This window comes from Pogoniulus pusillus, chromosome 14, assembly GCF_015220805.1.
Source record: "Pogoniulus pusillus isolate bPogPus1 chromosome 14, bPogPus1.pri, whole genome shotgun sequence".
In the NCBI taxonomy this organism is placed as follows: Eukaryota; Metazoa; Chordata; class Aves; order Piciformes; family Lybiidae; genus Pogoniulus; species Pogoniulus pusillus.
The window spans coordinates 15771864-15792192 of NC_087277.1; the positions used below are offsets into that span (position 1 = coordinate 15771864).

The window sequence follows — 20329 nt, forward strand, 5'->3', positions numbered from 1 at the left end:
AAAGCATTAGTGGAGTAATGTATACTACAATTAGAAATATCCACCTACTGCTGTGCCAGGAAGGATTTCTTTAGCATTGTCAATCTCCTCTCTTGGCAGACTACAGAGTAAGGGTATCTTATTTTCACCTGACCCCACAACTTCTCCTTCCATGGTTGCGGGGCTGACCTCATGTTAAGATAAAAAGTGAGAGATTTGGACCCAAGTCTCTTGGCTTGAAGTGGACCTAAGCAGCACTCATTCTCTTCATTTCTTCACCTTTACTCCTATCACATGCAGCATTTTTCTGTATGAATGGAGCCACTTAATATGGCAGCTCCAAGTTACTAAGGTCCAGACAAGGCTCTTTAGTCCATGTTTGAAGCACTTCTTGGTAACTCGTTGATCAATATAAAGTGCTGCAGGAAATCTCCAAATCCCCCCACACCTTTCTGTGTTAGAAAAATTCCTCTCTCCAGTGATTAAGATAGGTCCTGCAAATTTCTTTCTACCATCCTCTTCTCAGGGCTATCACCTGAATCAGGATCCAGAGCCCAGGCATCTATTTCATGTCAGGCTTCCCCTTTTTTGTGAAATGCACAGAAACATCTATTCTGAAGTCTCGACGCATTTGATACTTGCTTGACACCAGGCAACTCAGAATGAAACAAATCATCCTTTAAAAGGACCTGTTTCTCACCACTCCTTATCAAAGTAGCTGGGCTGACCATCTACACAGGCTAAAATTTGGTGAGATGAATTCCACATCCTGCTTCTCACTCTTCCCAACTTGCCACGTGGAGATGTTTTCCTCTGCCTTGGAGATGACCATAAAGACCAGCAGTTTTCAAAATCATGCTTCAGAAGCTGAAATTTTGCCTTCCAACCTATAAATGTCCAGGTATCTCTTCTCCAAAGAAGAACATGGCCTGGAGTTCTGACAATTTCCATCTCCTCAACTATTTTTATTCTTTGGGCAGGGGCACGGCACATTGGTGAGTGATTCCAGCAGTACAAGGAAAAGGAGATAAATTACAAGGTAGACACAGGAACTTTCCATATGTTCCTCCAGCCTAATTTAAATCCCTGTCTTCCCAGCTCAGAGAGACCTGCCATTCCAGCTCCTGGCACTGCTGGCTGAATCAGCATGTTGTTCATTATGGAGCATGTTGGAGAATCTGTTTCACTAGCAGGTCTTCCAAGGAGGAAAAGAAATAACTCATTGCAACAAATTAAAGATGTACCTAGGTTCAGCAACAAACACCTGCATTCAAATTTGGAAAAGGTTGATTTTAAGAGAGAATTGAAAAAAACATGGAATTAATAAAAGTAAATTCTCAGACACTCCAAGTGACACTTCCTTAAATGTCAACTAAACTGCTGTATCTCCACTGAAGTTGTAATAAAACTCTACAGGTGTTCAATTAAATAAACCTTTTCCTAATATTATGTGCTTAAAAAAAAATCAGAGAGCATGGCAAAAATAAATAGTATCACAACTGGAGCCCACTTATCTCAAACTGGGTATCTGCAATTTCAGTCTACCTTTGAAAACCAAGGCTATGTGAGATGTGAGTGAGATGCCAGGGGCAGGATTGGAATATGAGCACTTCTAACACTGTAACCCTGGCACAATCCAGTGTAACAGCTGTTCTTCCCACCAAGTCAGCAACCATCACTCCATTGCACTATTGTAAGTCTTCATCAGTCTCCAGCGGTATCATTCTGATTTGTCTTTCTCAAAGTAGGCAAAGTGATTTAATCACACATCGCCTGAATCTTGCTTAAGACTATTCTTCCAAACCAGAGTTCCTGACTGCAGGACATTCTCACAATATGCATTCTATCTCCAAAAATGGCTTGTCCAGACAGAAACTCACCGGCTGCCCTCTGAGTCCTCGAGGGCCCTGTGGTCCTATGGGACCAGTATCACCCTGAAATGAAGAAAAGCATTCTGGTGTGAGGCAAAGATCCGACATACAGACATTTAAAACCACTCCTGGTAAATGCTGTTCATGAATTAAAGGGAAGCAACATTAAAGAAAAGTGTCACTATCCCCATTCAGTTATGTATGAAGACGACCAGCTTTTAGAATTTTACATGTCTTCTGCTAAATGCAGCCTGATTACAGACAGAAATTATTATTATTATCAGGTTGTCTTAGAGATGGATTTCTCAGAGACAGAGATTCTCCAGTATTTCTGAAGAACAGACTACTCTGTTCTCTTTTGAGGGGGACCTAGGTCCTTCTGTCTTCCGTGACAGATCTCCCAGATCTATCTTCCACTTCACTTTGTAGGGTACCATTTACAGCACAACATTTTTCCAGTGATATGGGGTGATGCAAATGAGAAACCACTCCCCAAGTGCCATGACAATGGCACATAAGCCTCTTGGTGTGTTTTTCAGCAGCTGCTGCAGGATCTCACATCAACTGCACTCTCCCAGAACTTTGTTATGTGCCTAAATTTGATACTAATAATGACAGAGGACCTGTTGGTACCATCTCTCTTTCCTCTGAGAAGCAACGTCTTGTTCCACAAGTCTTTCATAGATTTCAGTGGAGCTATGCACACAGCAAGGCAAAGCATAACAGACCCTGGCACAGTGGAACATGCAGAATGAAGCACTGCTTGAAGGGGGGTGGCAAAAAGCAGGTCCATGGCTGTGCAGCACAGCCTGGGATTCAAACAATGCAGCTTTCTCTGCTTTTCCAAAGATACCACTGACATTTAAGAGTCAGCAGCTGAATGGTGACAAAGGCCCTTCAGTTCTTTGTTACCCTAATGATTTTTGCACAAATCATCCCCTGTGCACTGCTGCAGTAATTCACCATTTATTGCAGTTTCGGCAGCTGTTGCAGGTCAGGGTTGCCATGAATTAAAATCTTCATTTTAATCTCCTTTGGGGAGAAGTAGATTGTTTTCTACTCAAAATGGTATACTTACATCCTTCCCTCGTGGCCCCTCACGACCAGCAGGACCTGTCGCACCTGGCTCTCCCTGCAATTCAGCAAAATGGAAAGAGACAGCAGCACAAGGTCAAAGATAGATCACTAACACCACTGTAAGTAGCATGGGATTTCTACAATATTGAACTGAGCTCAGTGAAAACTTTCTTAAAGCCAACAAAAGCTTTGTTCATCACACATGGCATGCAGCTTAGAAAAATAACTCAGAAGCACCTTCTGTGATTGATAATGTACTGCTTTCCAGTGGAATATTTACCACTGTCAATGCAGTCACTAAAACCATCAACCTATTCATCATACAGAAACTACCATGATGAGGGAGAGATGGGGAACCTCAGCACTGGATCTTTTAAGTTAAGCAACTGGAAAAAGCTAGAATTAGGCTGAAGGACATTCATTTTTGTATTCCACTTTCTACAAGATGCTTTTTGTAGTGCATTGCTTAGAACAGAGAACAACTTTTCATGAAGGATTTTGTGGGGTATGATCCACAGGAAACTAAGTCAAGAGGTTAGAGGCATTTCTCTTTTCATTCCTCTAAGTTTTGTTTCTGAACTTATTTTGCACTCCTTCATGAGTTTTTGGAGGAGAGATGGTACTTGTCCAAGTGTAGTAGGGTTCCTCACCTTGTATGTCAGCATTTGTACCAGAGGGATATTGTATGAAGGCATCCTTCAAATTTCATCACACAGGTCTATCTCAAATGGAGCATTAGAGGACACAGCTCTACCAGCTACCTCACCTTACTTAGAATCAGAACTTTAGCATGATTTTATGCCATGAGTGTGGACTACGAAATTGTGATTGAAAATAGCCATGTTAAACACAGACCTGTCATCGCTTTTACCTATTGCCTCAGAAAGGGCAACTTCAACTCACACATTCTTTTTCCAAAGGATCATGCATGAGGCACAGGGTACTTACCCGGGGACCTGGTGGACCTACATCTCCTCTCTGTCCTTTGAAACCCTACAAAAGGGAACAAAACCAGCAATTATCCATTACTGCTTGCATGTTTACTTAATAAATCCTCTACTTTTGGCTAAGGTTTCTGGGGATTGATCATCATGGAGATGCTGTGTCCCACAGAATTATTAGGCAGGGCCATGTCAGAGGAAGAGATGTCCATGGTCAAGACTGTGGTGTGCATATTGATGCTATGACCAGATAATAGATTGTTTAACCCTAAATTTTGTTGTTTCTATTCCTTCAGATAACACAGTAGAGAAAACAAGGGCTACAGTTGCAACTGTGCCTTCTGGTAAAAGGAGTGTCATGAGGTTATGTACTTTAACTTCTAAGTAAGGGACCTGCTCTTCCCTAAATGTGAAAGATTTGGCAAGGCCTATGTTTGATTTCTGTCAACTATTTATTTAATTGCAAGGCCATGACCATTCTCAGCTAGGTCAGCTCTTCAGTTACATGTTTGGATCACTAAAGGATCTCATCTGCCCAGCTACAGGAAAGAACAGTGATTGAATTAAGCCCTTTATAGTAGCACCTACCGGTAAGCCTCTGGCACCTTCCCGGCCTGGGAGCCCTGGTTCTCCAGGCTTTCCCTATGGGAAACAATGATGTCACTGTTAGTGAGTGTCTCAGGTCCATCTCTCTGTTGTTGAAAACTTTCATCTCTTCTCCCTTATCTGTAACAACACTGAGAACTGTGTTTGCCCAGGTTTCTCCACTGAGTTGGAATCTGAGCATGCAAGGAGGACAACGTGGACAGACATTCCCGTACATACCCTGGGCTGCACTGTCCTGAACCCAGCCTTTGAGGTTCAAAGGCAGATTACAGCTTTGCACTGGTGCCACTTTACCATGTTTTAATGCACAGAACTGCACCAGTATCTAGGCAAAACATACAAAATCAGCATCTGAACATAGAAACCAGGTGTTTTGATGCAAGCAAAAAACTCTCTGCAGCTGCTGTGACAACTGCTGCTTCATACACCAGTTGTTATGACTGACAACTTGGCTCTTCCCATAACCACTAAGTCCCATTCAACAAATCACAGAAAGAGGCTGACAGTGCCAGATACTGGAAGCGCATTCTTCATATGACAGACACAGTTGCATGGAATAACATTCATTGCATAATTTATTTATTAACATTTCCTTTTGACTGACAGCTTCATGGCTCAGCTTTTTTCTCCTCCTCAAATGCAAGTGTAGACTAAGTAGATAAAATTAATTATAAAACCTCTCTAATCCTGGAAAACAGAACTGCCATGGAGCAATCCAGAAAAGGCTTCTTTAAAGATACCTGCTCTAAACTTTTTATGCTCCATAATCTTCTCCCTAAAAAATGAATCACTAGGCTTAATGTTACAATACACCCTTCTTTCTTCTGCAATATTTATAGCAGCTGTAAAAGTGGAATCACTATGTTTTAGTGTATTTATGGTAGCTCTAAAGGTAAAAGAACCCAGTTGCACTTCGAGATTGCTAGCATGTGACTCTTGTATATTGCTTGTGACAATATAGTCCTTCTGCTGTTAAAAAAAGGTGTGCCAACAGGCTTTGTGCTCCCCCTAAGAAGTTCATAGATAGGCAGCTCCAAAACCAGTAAGTGGTTCTGGCTCTGATTGAGCGAAACAGTGTTAAATTACATTACCGGTTCCCCAAGAGATCCTGGTTTGCCATCTTTGCCATCATTCCCAGCAATGCCCTGTAAATGAAAAGCAAAACAGGGTGTTCGGGAGGAATCAATAGAGAAGATTGGTGTGCCTTTCATCAGTGTTTCACAGTGACAGCTCTGATTCATCATGGCATACTTAAGTTTGTCTAACCCTCCAAAACCAACTCTGTTTCTGTAAGTCAACCATAAGCCTCTCCTTGCCATACTACTGTAACAGCACAAACTGCTTCACCCTCTAGTGTGGCAAGTCTAAGAGGTTTCCTCTTTTTCAGCACTTGTGAGTACTTCAACAATCTTAAAACAGGATTCTAAAAACAGCTGTTAGAAATCATTATAATGTCATTATCCTCATTCAGCTAGGCTAGGTTACACTAGAAATAGCTCTGGTCCTATCACTATGATAAATTTAGAAAAAAGATGTACTAAAGCACTTTTGCAGAAGAGTCTGTGCTCAAGAATCACTTGACTTTGAGTCAGTGCAAAGTATTTCAACTCTGGATTCGGTTAAAGACAGCATTCCAGTCTATGAATTTTTGAACCCTTACCCTGGAGCTATTGGTTGATTTTTGTGCAGATAAGGAACAGACCTGATTCACTCAGCTTTAAAGTGAACAAATACAGGATTCACCCTGTCCTGGATCAAGGACACAGCATCAACATGATATCATTACAGGACATGCATAGCTTTCAAAGAACCAAAAAAGTCACCTCTGTTTTACACTTACATGTGTTTATGAACAGTTTAATGTACTGAATTAGAAGGAGCTGAATTGCACTTACTGGAAGTCCAGGTAACCCTGGTGGGCCTTGTGGACCTGGAGGACCATCTTTACCCTGAAAAGAAAGCAGAAACACTGAGAGTCAGACAAGCTCCTCAGGTGCTTCTGTCAGATTAAGATTTATCAAATGTAGAGTTTGACAAAGAACAGCTATAAAAATCTAGTCTTGTCACTCATGTCACACAGTGTACAATGTTTCCTTGAATTCCTTCTACCTTAAACTGGAAGGCTTTCTTTTCACATAGAACTTCCAGTGTTAGTTACAAGTTATTACAGAGAAACCACTGAAATCACTGGTCATTTTTTCTGAAGTTTAATTATATGTAATACTTAGTCACTAACTTCCTGCATAATGTATCCAGACAGAAAGTGGAGGATCTGTATTTCACACCCACCAAAAGAGCAGCTATGAGAAACACCTGCTGAGAGTCCCAAGAAACTCCCTTACTCTACAGGACTGGACAATTGTATCCCAGGTTGTCCCAGGTTGGGAACTATGAGGATTAAAAAATCCTCTAGGGCCTAGAAAATTTTTATTCAATCCCCTAATTCTGCTATCTCTTTAAAAATTCACATCGAGGGCAGATTGCTTTCCTTTCCTCCTCCTCCAGCCCTGTGTCGGGCGGGAGCTGCTTTTAGCAGGACAAACATGTAAGGAATAGGCCTGTTTTAGGGCCTCCAGAGGCTTGTGTCTAGGACTATGGATGGCAGAGGCATTTTGGGGGGGGGATTGGAGCATTGAGGATTATAGATTTAGTTTTGGATTGGGGGAAAAATTCAAGGGGGTTGCTATGGATGTTGCATCTGCTTTGTAATTTCTGTCTGTATCTCTCTCTTCAATTCTGTTTTCTGTCCAATTCATTTGAGAGCTTCATTCTGTTGGGTCTCTTTAAAAAACATGACACAGGTCTTTCATTTCAGCCGTCCTGTCTATGTAGTCTCTGGCCTCTCTGCTAGGAGTGCCCACTGATTTCATATCAGCCATCAGAGGGACCACTGCTGTTCTTTTATGACAGAATTCAGGTTGAAATGGGTCTGCAAAAGGCACTCTGCTCTTTAGGAAACCCTGCTTTAGAAATTAATCACAGAATTGCACATTCTTAGACTGTTTCAGCTCAACAGCACACATTGCTCAGGGAAAGTTTACTTTTTCCTTTTCAAACTAAAGATAACCTCCATCAGATTGCCTGTCTCTCCCAGGGTTTTCTGATGCATTACCATGGAGTAGCATCTGGACACCCTACAATGGAAACAGTAGTAGCCAACTTCTTCATGGACTTGTCAAAGGTTACATCTGTACCAGTATTTTCAGTGATACCAGGGAATGGCCTCAGGTTTTGGCATCTGAGTAGTCTGTGCTGCAACACCCTTCGAGTTTCTGGTTTCATTCTGACAATCTCCATGTACGGCTCATGACTTACCCTGGATCATGAAGCATCCTAATAGATTTAGTCATCCTGTTCTACAGGCTAAGATATGTTAACAGCAAGGTACAATAAATAAGAGGTACAAAAACTTCCTTGGAGTCCCATGGACTGGATTATACTCTGGCTAACTTGGAGTGTCATTTGGTGAGTTAATAAAACTGCACAGAGTCATCTTTGGCTATTTGTGGAGGCCCTACTTGCAGGTGTAGAGCTGATGCAGGCTGCATATTTTGGAAAGCTTTGTAGAGACATTACATGGATTCCAGCTTAGCTGTACTTCATAGAGATAAATATAGGTGAAGCTGGTGGTGAAAGAGCTTAGAGCTTACTATATCTCCTGGGTTTCCTCCTGGTCCTATAGGTCCTGGTGCCCCTTCTGGTCCCTAAAAGACCAGAAAGCAAAGACAACATGAGTAATGTGTTTTGTACATTTGTCAACATACCTCCTACCACAGATAGCAAGGGTTTTTTTTCAGTCTCTCAATTCAACATTCATTCCTTCATTAATCAAAGAAAACACAGTGCCAACCTCTGCATCAAATCAGCCTCCAAAAGGCAGAAATAGCCAGATATTTAACTTTGGTCATGGCCTTTCCTTCTGAAAACAGGGGACAAATCAGGAAAAGACAGTCTCGTGACAAAAATAACTTTGAAGAACAGCAATTATGGAAGCAGTTTGATGCACACTCCATGACAGGCAAAATAATGGAGCTACAAGGCAATGCAGACAGAGGAAAAAGTCAGCAAAAGTTGAAGAAAAAAATCATCCAGGGGAACATCACAGTTTGCCCTGCTTTGACAGGCTCTATTTTACTTTGTGTATTTCCTTTGACTGTGAGTCTCTTCAAGGGGGTTCACAGAACAAGTTAAAGACTTTTAATAACCCTATGTCTAGAGCAACATGAGGTTACTACAGTGTCTGTGCTATTAGCTTCTCCTAAAGTAATGCTAACAGGAGTGTAAATGGCCCATAAAGCAGGTCCACGTGTTGTACCAGTGGCAAAGCATTCAGCATCCTTTAGGTACTGCTGCCATCTGAAAACACAATTTTAATCTAATCCTCTTTCCTGGTATCTCCTGTCATTTAGCCAGTGAAATGTAAATTCAGCTTTGAAGAGAATGCTGATCCGCAGAGCAGATGAAGGCTGCACACCCTCAGCACAGCAGAGCCAAACTGCACTGTAAGCAGCAATATGAGTAGTGATGACTGTGGACAAAGAAAGGTAGTTTGGAAAGAAAAGTTCTTCACTCAGGAAAAATTCCAGCTCTTGGAGGTTGTAAACAATGATATCACAAGCAAGAGAGCCAAGTTGAGTCATGCTTCTGCACATTCACCTCTTTTTAAATACAAAGAAGCATAATTGTATTTACAAATGTAGAGCTAGGAATGAGGACTGTGATGGAGAAGGCCACATGCAAAACATCTTTTAATTCAAAAATAACCCACAGGATACAAAAGCTGGAGAAAATCCAATCTCATACCACTATGTAAAATTGAGAAATAAAATACTCTTGTATCTGCTGGTTCTAGGCTGACAACCTATTCCACATATAAGAAAACATCTATACAAATACTAAGTAATTTCTGTAGAAGAGTTTTCATCATCATTGCTTTGTATAAAGAGAGCAACTGAAGCTTAGTATCAATTTCTAGGGAGAGTTGAAGCAATCAATGAAAAGTGGCCAGCCTATGAAATGGCAGTTCTCATGAGTGGCAAACTCCATGATGCTCGGGGGACCACTAGGAACGCACTGGAAAATGCTAATGCAGTGCACAGACAGAAAGGAGTGATCCTTTCTTTCACATGGAGCTTGCAACAGCCTTTGTAAGGAAAATAAAGCAGCATCTTTGCAACAGAGGAACTCACAGGTGGACCAGGGTTTCCAGGAGCCCCTGAGAAGCCAGGCATTCCAGGGTGGCCCTGCAGAATGAAAAGAGACTCTCTTTATGCATCATTCACATTTTTAGTTTTATAAAAGCTAACTGGTGATTGAATATTTTGAAATAACATGAAAATGAGACAATACGCAGGAAGATGGCTGTAATTTAATAAAGAACCATGACTTTTAAAAGCAAACCCTTTATTTTCACACAATACATTTCAGAAATTAACATAATTAAGGTGTATTTTTCTCTAAGGTGTACTTCAATATATGCTAATGGAATAGGAGAAAAGGTATTGTGGAACTGTATGAGGCAGGAGATCAGACAGAAAACCAAACTTACTGAAAACATCCTACTAATCTCATTGAAAAGGTGCTGATTTGCACCTTAAACTACTGACTCAGCCATTGGCAAAATTAGCTATGAAAGCTTACTCTAATTTAGACCATTCTCTTCTTTCAAGTGACATCTCAGCCCCTCCTAAGAGGTCATCCTTGCATTCATCTTCTAGGACAAATAGACAGACCTACTGGCTTTTTCAACCCAAAGACATCTGACCTCCTGAATCATATCTAGGCATTACCTGGGTAAATAAATAAGTGCTAGGTAATGTAGGGAACTGAATGCATCCATTCTAGAGGTGAGGAAGCAAATCTTCCCGTATTTCTCCTTTGCCTCTGAGAAGGGTCTTTCTCTACAGACATAGGTGTTGTTGATGAAGGAAGAGTGCGACAGCACTGCTGGAAAGCACACTCTGTTTTTACCTGTTCACCTTTCTCTCCTACATCTCCAGTCATACCACGGTCTCCTTTAGCACCCTAATAATAAAAAAAAAGAAAAAAAGCCATTGAATGTCACTTAGACTCAGTATTGTATCAGCTTTTTGATCTATTTCATAAAGCACTTAGACATTCAACCCTAAAAATCATGAATTAGGACTGAGTCCTGCTTGCCTTACCCTTAAATTCTTCTGCAGGCATTCACTACCAATCCTGCAGCCAGAATTACATGTGAAGAATGGCCCTTGGAAGCCCCAGCATAGACCTTTTTTAAATGCTGCAGCCTCGTTTGCATGAAGAGGACTTAGACATCCTTAGAATGCAGACTGACAGGAATGTCATTAAATCAAATCTTGGTAAGGAATCACATGGTCCAACAAAGTTGTCCACACTAGTAGACGTAGCAATCTCTTCCTTCAGGAGCAGCAGCAATAAAACCCAACATTTCTACAGTGCAGTCAGAAAGTTCACACCAGAAAGTGTCCCTTTCGTTCTCTGTTTCTGTCCTGGTGACACAGAACGGAGGCAGCTAACTCAAATGTGCATGTCTTTGTTATCAATGCTTGAAGTGAGTTTCACACAGCGAAAAATAATGACATGGTGGCGAACAAATGATGAACACACTTTGCAGATAAGGTATGTCTCATTTTTCTTGGCATTTCCGCCAGTTATTATCTTTATGGGTTACTAACCCATTTACAAATTTTATCCTGGGTCAAGCCTGCATTTACCTTTTACACTCTACTGCCTTTGCCACCACACTTTTAATGACAAGATACAAAAATAATTAATTACTTAGCTTGGCCTACACTCTAAGTGAAAATAGCAAGATGTTCAAATAGCAGAAGGAGGTTTAGACAGTAGGTAGGTAATGCAAGGAAGTCTGGAGGAATTTGTGGTCCATTATGAAATAGCTTTATATCTCGCTTCTGATGTACTTCACATCACAACAACAGTTGTAATGGTTTGGATTGTGACCAGGTACTGATATTTTGAGGTTTGAAATATGCCTTTACTGGAATCCTCCAGACATTGAAATTTTGATGCTGGTCTGTGTCCCTAGACTGTTAGGCCTGCAGCTGAAATAAGAAGTTCTTCCTATAGAATGTTTCAGGAAACATTGAGTTTGTGGATAAAACCACCATGGCAGATAATACGTCGCATCACTCTTAATTTAAGTGATTCAAGCATATAGGTTTAAAGAGGAGAGTAACAGGCAGGGTGGCTACTGCTGAGGCTTTAATTTCTTCCTCAACTGATTTGAATTGAAATTCATGCTCAAGTCACTGTCATCAAGACACTAATATAATGAATGCCATCATTCATGTCTCTGTGTGTTATTTGAGAGCTCCACATGAGTTCTCCATGTAGAGAGCATGTGGCACTCCAGAAAATTGCCAGTACAAGGCTCATTCAAAAGGGCAGCTCTACCACTTTACACAGACATAGGCACCACCAAGATCCTGCCTTAGACAGTGTGCTAACTAAAACAAATAGATTTTTCTTAGTTAACTGCAGAAAACCAACCAACCTTTGGGCCATCCAGTCCAGGTGGGCCTGTAGGACCTCTGGGACCAGCACTCCCCTGCAAAGCAGAAGGGGTAGAGGGACACACTTGTTTAGTCCATTGACTTCACAGATATCTAAAAAAGATGCAGTTAGTTGCCAACCAAAAAAAAAAAATCCATTATCTAAACATGTTAGAATTGAAACAAGGTTATGCCACATCCAAAGCACAGTCACCTCCCCAGCTCTCTTACCATTTTCCCATCCTGACCATCTCTGCCTGGTGGCCCTCGAAGACCTTTATCACCTTTGAAACCTGGGATGCCTGGCAGTCCTGGTGGGCCAGGAGGACATTCACTGCACACATCCTATAAATGGTGAAATATATTAGCAATAAACTGAAGGCACTTAGCAGACCCTGCAGCCACCCTTTATGAATGCAGTAGTGTAGAGTTAGTATAGTACACAGGCCTTTGCAATGTGATAACCCTGGGTAGGATCTGGGTTACAGAATTTACAGAACTGAAATGTGGCTAGTGTGGAGCAGAGCAGATGTCAGCACCTGAGCTCACAGACTATGAGGACACTGTGTCTACACCAGTGTGAAAGAGCTGGGTTAAGGCTCAGAGGTCAGGTTGCTAGGGAAAACCCAGATATAGCACAATGTCAGAAAGGGCATTCTGCAAAAGAAACAGATCATCACACTAAGATTTAGGAGATCTTGCTCCAACAGCCAGATGTCATTGACCCATTGCAAAACTGTGGGTTAAAATAATTACCTGCATGCATATTTATCTACTTGCAATATGAGTGCTTGAGAAACATGCAGAACGGAGTCCTAATTTTAACTGGGATTTCTAGGTGCTGATTTATGTAGATATGTACCAAGTATGGAGTGGAAAAAAATACCAAGCAGAAAGGATTTGCAAGGCATATGAGTGTGTTTAGCCATAACATGATCAAAAGAATTTAAAAAAAGGCACATCCAAATGGCATCCTGCACCCAAGAGTCAGTCTCTTGATATTGTACTGATCAGAAATCCCAAACAATTACATCCAGTGAAATGTTTGGCTCCAGAAGAAAGACAGTTCTTCAATTGAAGGCACTTCACAGTAACAACCGTAAAAGGGTCATTTTGTTAATGAAGTTGGTAATAAAAGGCAAGTTTTAAATTTCTTTTAATCAATAAGAATGCATTCCTTGCCATGTCTCAAGACTGCTTTAAAATCTCCCAAGTCAACTCAGATAAATCTGTAAAGATTTTGCAGTCAACACCTAATCATATATTGACTTATTTCCCAGAAAATTCTCAACATGGAGAGTAAAAGCAGACAGAGATCACAGATCATCACTTCTGAATCACAGCTGCATCTGGGGTTAATTACCTGCATCCTTTTAGATTCATTATGAAAACTGACTTTGCACTCAGAGTTCAGAACTACTCCAGCCACTAGTGAAGGTATTAATAGAAAAATGAGACATTTTATTAAATTGGTTTAGATAATACAACTTGTCAATGTTTATTTCTCCTTGGGAATGCACATTCCAGAAGAGCTGAAAATGTCTCTGTTTTTGTAATATACATTATATTATGAAGGTCTGTGTAGATCATTTCACTGACAGAGATGGTCTAAAGGCAACTGGATTTTGATCTCCATCGTAGTTTTCAGTGGTCCAGTAACAGTACAAGTAGGAGATCTGCAAGCTCCAGCATTTTACCATCACAGAGTGTTAGTCAGATCTGAATCAAACATGCAGATAAACTCTTATCATCATCAAAGGCTGATTACCTTTACTAAGAGATTTATGTCCTCTGGAGAGAGCAGGGGTGGGGAGCCCTGTGGAATGAAATTTTTGTTATCTCAGACAAATCTAGAAAGCTTAACAGTATAAGAAAGTCTCCTCAGTATGTTTATGGAGTCTCGCTGGTTTCCCTTGCCCTTCCTAGGACTCACTGGGCCAAACGTACTCCCTACCCTACATGATCCATGCACTTCATCACACACCAGATGAGTTCTTGATGAAGGTACTGCATAGTGGTGCTAGGAAAATGCCTTTACAATGTTAGTGCTTTTTTAATATGCTGGATACCCACTTATTTTCATATTGCTCCAAACCCATCACAAATATTTTTATTACAACCCTTTGGTGGCTATTAGTGTTTGTTTTTCCAGCTATTTTGCTAGGAGGAACAGCAGTGGAAGTGAGATGTCCAGGTGAAAACTGAGTTAAATGGAAGATGGGTTACAGAAGTGAATTACATACTGGTTTTCCAGGAGGTCCTCTTTCCCCTGGATTTCCAGGTACACCCTACAGAGCAAGAGAAAGAAAATACAGTAAAAATACCATGCAGTAATCCCCTAGCTGCTCCCATATTTAGCTGACTACTCTGGTCTAGCACACGTTTTACTTTCTGACACTGAGCACCACTGCTCCTTGTATGTGACAAACAGCAAACTCCTTTAAATATCTACAGCTTTATTGTCCTCCAAACCCCTCCTAAATTTCACTTATCTACCATGTGACCTTGTGAAATTGATTCAAGTCACACAAAGACTGAAAGTCCATCAGCTTTGCATCTGCTCACAGGAACCACTATGAACTGCAATAGCAGGAAGGATGAAGCTTTCAATCCCTGAAAATACCTGTAGCATGCCAAATCAAGACCTTATTTTGCACAAGACTTGCAAACAGGTTCCTTGTACTTGAAATGGCAATGAGCCTTTTCATTTGTTTATGGAGGTGTATTGGTATTAGCCTTCATGAGATGAAGGCATAAAATTTAAGATTCAGGACGTCATGGTTTCAAAAATGAATACTGCCCCTGCTCCCAGTGGGCATCTTGTCATTAACAGATCATTAGTTTATTAAAAAACAAACAAACAAACAAAACCCAAACAAAACCCCAAACAACAGCAACAACAAAAAACCAACCAACAAAAACAACAACAAACCCACAAGCAAAACAAAACAAAACTAATGATTGTTTCTAAATCTCTGCAGAAAGTAATGTTTACATGAGGAAACAAATTTTCAGAAGAGGACAGTTAGTCACTGTCCAGGCGGTGACAGACATCTGCATCCTTACAGCAGTGTTTCAAGTTGGACTGATTGAGATTTTTGGCAAACCATTCTCTGATAAACTCCTGTAGTCCAGCTGGCCGGTCATCCTGTGTCACCACTCAGGCACATGCATGTTCTAACCATATTGAGTACTTTTAAGAACATACAAAAGTTCTTACTATCTTAACTACATACATAAGACTGTCCTACGTGAGCATTTTTGCATCTGCAGAAAGAGTTTCTACTGACCATGTAAAAGCATCTTGACTATTTTCAGTTTTGTTTATTCTCCAAGCAGGATCCACCTGGAGAGGTCTTTGGGATGCTACCAGATTTCCCACCCAGAATATTAATTGACACAGTGAAGATACGAGTAGTAGCTTTAATTGGTCTAGGCTCAGAGGCTACCTAGGGGACTCTCTGAGACCATCCAATATTTCTATCTGGAAAGCTGCTTTAAAAATTGTTCAAAAGCTTTGCCAGGAAGGGCATTAGGTATTCTGTCAATCACCTTGTCTCAGACTGGCCTGTTGTTTCCAATCAGTTAATTGTATTATTAATGCAGGCATCCAGATGGAGTTCTTTGGCTGCCTAGGGATAAATGACTTTAGCGCACTGTGTGCACACAGGCAAAGTGGTGATATACTGCTACACCATAGTTATAGCAAACATGAATTTCATCCTTGTATCCCACTTACAAATTAAATCTTGTACCTCTTGCTAGGAGAGAGAGACAGTAAGAAAATACATTGACCATTCTATTCCCCTGTGTTGTGGTTGGCCTGATAGGCCCAAAATAGGCTTATACATGTCTTGCCTTGCCTAGGCATGCTTTTCTGCTCCACAAGAGAGGCAAGCATGGGAAAAGAACCTGGAGCCAATGAGTCTGGCCTGCCCAGGGTCTTGTGGTAAACAAGGTACACACACTTAGCTTGTGCCTGCCTAGTGCAAGGCCTGTGCTGTTCCCAAATTAGGCAAAAGCAAGCCTATGGCTCTGCCTAATATGGTATGGTTTGGCTAACTGCCATCCTGAGTGGCTATTCTTGTGTCCAAAGGGCAATTAATCTTGGCCCACATTGATAAAAGGAGATATGCAGGTGAACAACCTGCTTTTGCTTCCCTGCTCTTTGCCATGCCTTCTCTGCTGTGCCCAGCCCTGCTATTATTGCACACTGCCTTATTGCTTGCCTGCTAAACTCCACTGCTGCGAGTTACTAGGAGCAGACCGTGGATGCCTGCACGCGATTGGCCTGTGTGGCCAGTGTGACATTGTGCTGAGACTGCACAACATCTGCCTTCTGCACCTGAAGGCCCTGCCTAGAACTCCTGGACATATATACAGATCACCCAGAAGAAGCCAGGAGACAAGGTCAGAGATAGTCTGCCTCTTTCCCCAGAAGCTGGGAGGATCCAAGCCTCAACGTCCAACAAGACAGAATCACCTGACAACATTTGGCCACTGTCTGGACTGTGGCTAAGCCCCGCAAGTGGGTGATAATAATTTGTGAGTAAATGCTTAAGTGCCTCTTTGTAATTCTCTACTGCTTTCTGACATAAGTAGTAAGAGCTTGAGCCCATCTTCTGGGCAAGCAGCATATTGACCACAAGTGGCATTTGACCGCAGGAACCTCTTCCAGTTCAATTATTGTTCATATATTTTTCTGGTTAATCCTTGCTGTAGATATTATCCATTGAATGTTTCCATGACCATGCCAGAACCGAAATATTATTAAAATGAATGGTTGGGGTGGCGAGAGTTCTGAATAGAAAATTAATAAACAATATGAATTTTGGAAAATATCTTGCATGAATCAATTAATTTCCCCTCCGCAACACTATGTCTATGTGAAGCACTTCTGGGTGAACAACAACCCTTCAGTTACCTTGATTTTCTAAGAGACAAATATTAAACATGAACTGAAATGGAGCTAAAGTGGAACTGAACTATTACAGAAGTCCATAGATGAAATTTTGTTTCCCAAGGAACTAAACTTTCTGCACATCAGAATCAAGAGATTTCTTTTTGGGGAACTCAAAAATGTAAGTAAACATTATAACCATCTATAGTTTTGCTTCTTCCACAGAGCAGCAGCGGAAATGTAGAAGATAGTGGGATGTTCCCAAAGTCCTTTCTTTTTCACAGATGCCAACTCTCAGGTCATACTTTTGGCATCCTTTCCCCAGGATTCCCCCAGTAGTTCTCAGTCACTTCTGTAAGTGGGAGGAAGCTGGCCTAAATTACACAGATTTTATATTCCTAGACCTAGTTTGTTCAGTAGGACAGCACTTTCTTTAAGGAGTGAGATGTAAAGCAAAGACTTGAGACATGAGAATCGTTCTGGATCAAAAAGCAACACAGAGAAGACAATTCAGAAATGTCTGTCAAGCTGACTATAAACAATTTCTAGCATAGGGTATGCTGACAGTGGTTTGCTTAGGGATCTGAAACAAGACATAATGCTAGTGGTGGAATCTGAGCATTTAAAGATTTATTTAAAGGAGAATATAGGAAAATACTTCTTAGTTTTGAGAAAAGACACACAAGAATTGTGTGGCTAAAACTGCAGTACTAAAAAAGAGTTAAGCATGGCTGTAATATTCACATTGCATCAGACTGCCTTGAGACAAAAACGGGTAGCCCTATATTCTTGAATGCTGTTTGATGTGGAGCTAGGAACCCTATCTTTAACAGGGTGCAAATAAACCAAAATAAGAAATTAAGCTATGTGCCACAGCATCCCCAGGAAAAATCAAACAGTTGAAAGTGACAAGACTACCAAAAAAGAGAATGTCCTTTGAAGAATGCCCTTCTGAGCTGAAATGAACAAACCATATGTAGGATGATGACACTTCAGCAAGTTGCATTATCAGAGGACAGACAACTGGAAGCAGAGCTCAAAGCAGAAGAAAGTTCTCAGTGAAAGTTCTAGGCAGGGCTCTGAAACAGGCAAACACTGATTCTAATAAGTGGCTACTGATATATAAATCTTAGTCACAAACCACTGACCATTTCTAAGACTAATAGTGGATTTAGACACACTTAGGCTCCTCCCTGAGTGGAAGTCTAGAAAGAAAGAAGGTCCACTCTGAACCTCATGACTCAATGGGCCATCCTCCTTCAGCCATGTATTGCATCTATACCCCTTTACATGGCATTAACAGTGGAGGAAAATGGAAAAAAGAAAGCTGGAAAATAAGGGGGGAAAAAAAACCATACCAAAATCAAACAAAAACTCCCAAACCCAAACAAACGATCTAAAAACACAACACACCCACACCCCTCCCTCCCCCCCAAAAAAAAAAAAAGAAAGGAGTCTGCCCAAGAACTGTGGCACTGCAAAGAAATGCTGCTAACATGATGTGGGAACACTGCAAAATCTGACATAGAGGAATGCTCTCTAGCTGGAAACTGATGGAAGCTGTGCAGAAAGACATGCTAAAAAATGATGTTCAGGTAAGAGACACACGTGAAAATAAAAGAAAGTGTATAAAGAAAGCAGTGTGTATTAAAAGAAAGTGCACAAGAAATAGGCTTACAATGGAGTAGTTGTATTACAAGGCTGAAAAGTAAACTTGAAATGCAGTAACTTAAATAGGTTATAATTCCCAGGAACAAAAAGCCAACAAGAGCTTTAGTAAGCATACTCTAGTTTGGAATGTATGCATCCTAAAACAAGCACTTGGACCTGTCTTTTTAACTGCAAGGGAAAATCAATCCCAGCACAGCAAACTGCTTTTCAGATCCAATGGCAGTAATATATGCATTGACAAAGTTTTTGTAATTATGAAAATAAATTCAGGAGGAGATTAACTTCCTGGTAATACTGCACTCTGGTTATCATGAATAATTAACATAATTAAAATGTGGTTAATTTGATGTTTATGCTAATTAAAATTATCATAATAAAAACACAGAAAAAGCCTATTAAATGGGTGCCCTCATGCTATTAGTAGGATAAGAGAATTTCTCATTCCAATTGTTTTCTAGTCTAAGGGAACTAACTAGATATGTTGAACAGAAATATTTCATCTGTCCCCATAGATGCACTGAAGAGAGTAGATACTTTCAAAAAAATGAGTAGTATTTGGCCAGAGAGTGTTTGCTCCTTCAGCAGTATCTGGTCAAAGATCATTTTCAAAGCAAGAAGTGAAAATGAGGAGGAAGTTGTAAATAAGAATATACAGGGGTACAAACCTGGCCAACAAATAAAGAGGGCAACGATGGGAACCAAACCTGGACGGTCACACTAATTGAAGAAGGCACTGGGACTGTGAGAAGGTTTATTCAAGCAAGGCTATTTGATCCAGACCTTGTCAATTTGGAAACACCAGCAGGGAGGAAACGAGCAACAAAATAAGCCAAGGCTCAAACCCACCAAGAAGCAAACCTTGCCACTCACACTAACTAATGGGCTATCAAGACACCACAGGGTGCACTTCCACGAAAATCAGCCTGGACTTTGCAGGTAGTAAGATTGTAAACCAGGGGAATCCTGAACTGGGAGGGGTGCAAAAATTGATAGAGCTATGTCGATGCATGAGGGTATAAAAGAGGCCAGTCATGCATAAAACAAGACTGGTCAGTGCACTTGTCTGGCTGACTCTGGCATCTGGTCACCATGGTTTGCCCAATCATCTCATGTCTTATTAAATCTCTTCTTAAGCATCTTTCTGCATAGTGTGTATGTGTGCTGCAAGGACTAAGTGCCAGCTGCTGGTGAGACCTGTATGTATATAACTGAAAACTGGTGCCAACTACTGGAATTGGATGCAGGATGTAGGCTCCTTCAGCCTCTGTTGACAGCTACTGCAGTGAGTGCAAGGGTCTTTAACCTCCAGCCACTGGGATGGGAATGATGTGCGTTTCCAGCACAACCCATTAGGGAGACCAGCATGAACCAGGTGAGTGATGGGCTCCATGACAGTGGCTGGCATGAGACCATGAGTCTTAGCCAAACTGCCCAGTGCCATCTGGGATGGGGAAAGTGTATAGGGTGTGTGTGCATTCATCAGAAAACTTCAAGCTGGACCAGTTAGCAATTAGGAAAACTTGGGTATAGGTAGGGTATTGGGTGGGCAGGGCATCTGTTCTGGTATGGGAATCTGGGGTCTGGGCAGGAATGGCATGATACTGGGGCTGTGCCGATGCTCAAAGTATCTTCTTGTGAACCTAGAGAGCAGTGTTTGTGTGCCACCATAAATGACCTCCTTTCTGCCAGATGAGGAGAAGGAGAGCTCTTGACTGCCTGTGTTTATGCTATATATGCATCTTGTATGTAGATGCTACTGAAGTCAGCACC

The 20329-nt window shown here is 41.2% G+C and overlaps 1 protein-coding gene across 2 annotated transcripts in view; it reads right to left on the minus strand.

Annotated features, from left to right (window-relative positions):
- COL22A1 (collagen type XXII alpha 1 chain) overlaps positions 1-20329 on the minus strand; it is a 215332-nt gene that overhangs the window by 12423 nt on the left and 182580 nt on the right. For both annotated transcript variants that reach the window (XM_064154346.1, XM_064154345.1), the window contains exons 44-56: positions 14232-14276; positions 13757-13804; positions 12220-12333; positions 11991-12044; positions 10445-10498; positions 9664-9717; positions 8125-8178; positions 6370-6423; positions 5566-5619; positions 4457-4510; positions 3876-3920; positions 2929-2982; positions 1860-1913 (exon numbers count right to left, since the gene is read on the minus strand). In XM_064154346.1, coding sequence (XP_064010416.1) covers positions 1860-1913; positions 2929-2982; positions 3876-3920; positions 4457-4510; positions 5566-5619; positions 6370-6423; positions 8125-8178; positions 9664-9717; positions 10445-10498; positions 11991-12044; positions 12220-12333; positions 13757-13804; positions 14232-14276 — 738 coding nt within the window. The remainder of the gene's footprint in view (positions 1-1859; positions 1914-2928; positions 2983-3875; positions 3921-4456; positions 4511-5565; positions 5620-6369; positions 6424-8124; positions 8179-9663; positions 9718-10444; positions 10499-11990; positions 12045-12219; positions 12334-13756; positions 13805-14231; positions 14277-20329) is intronic.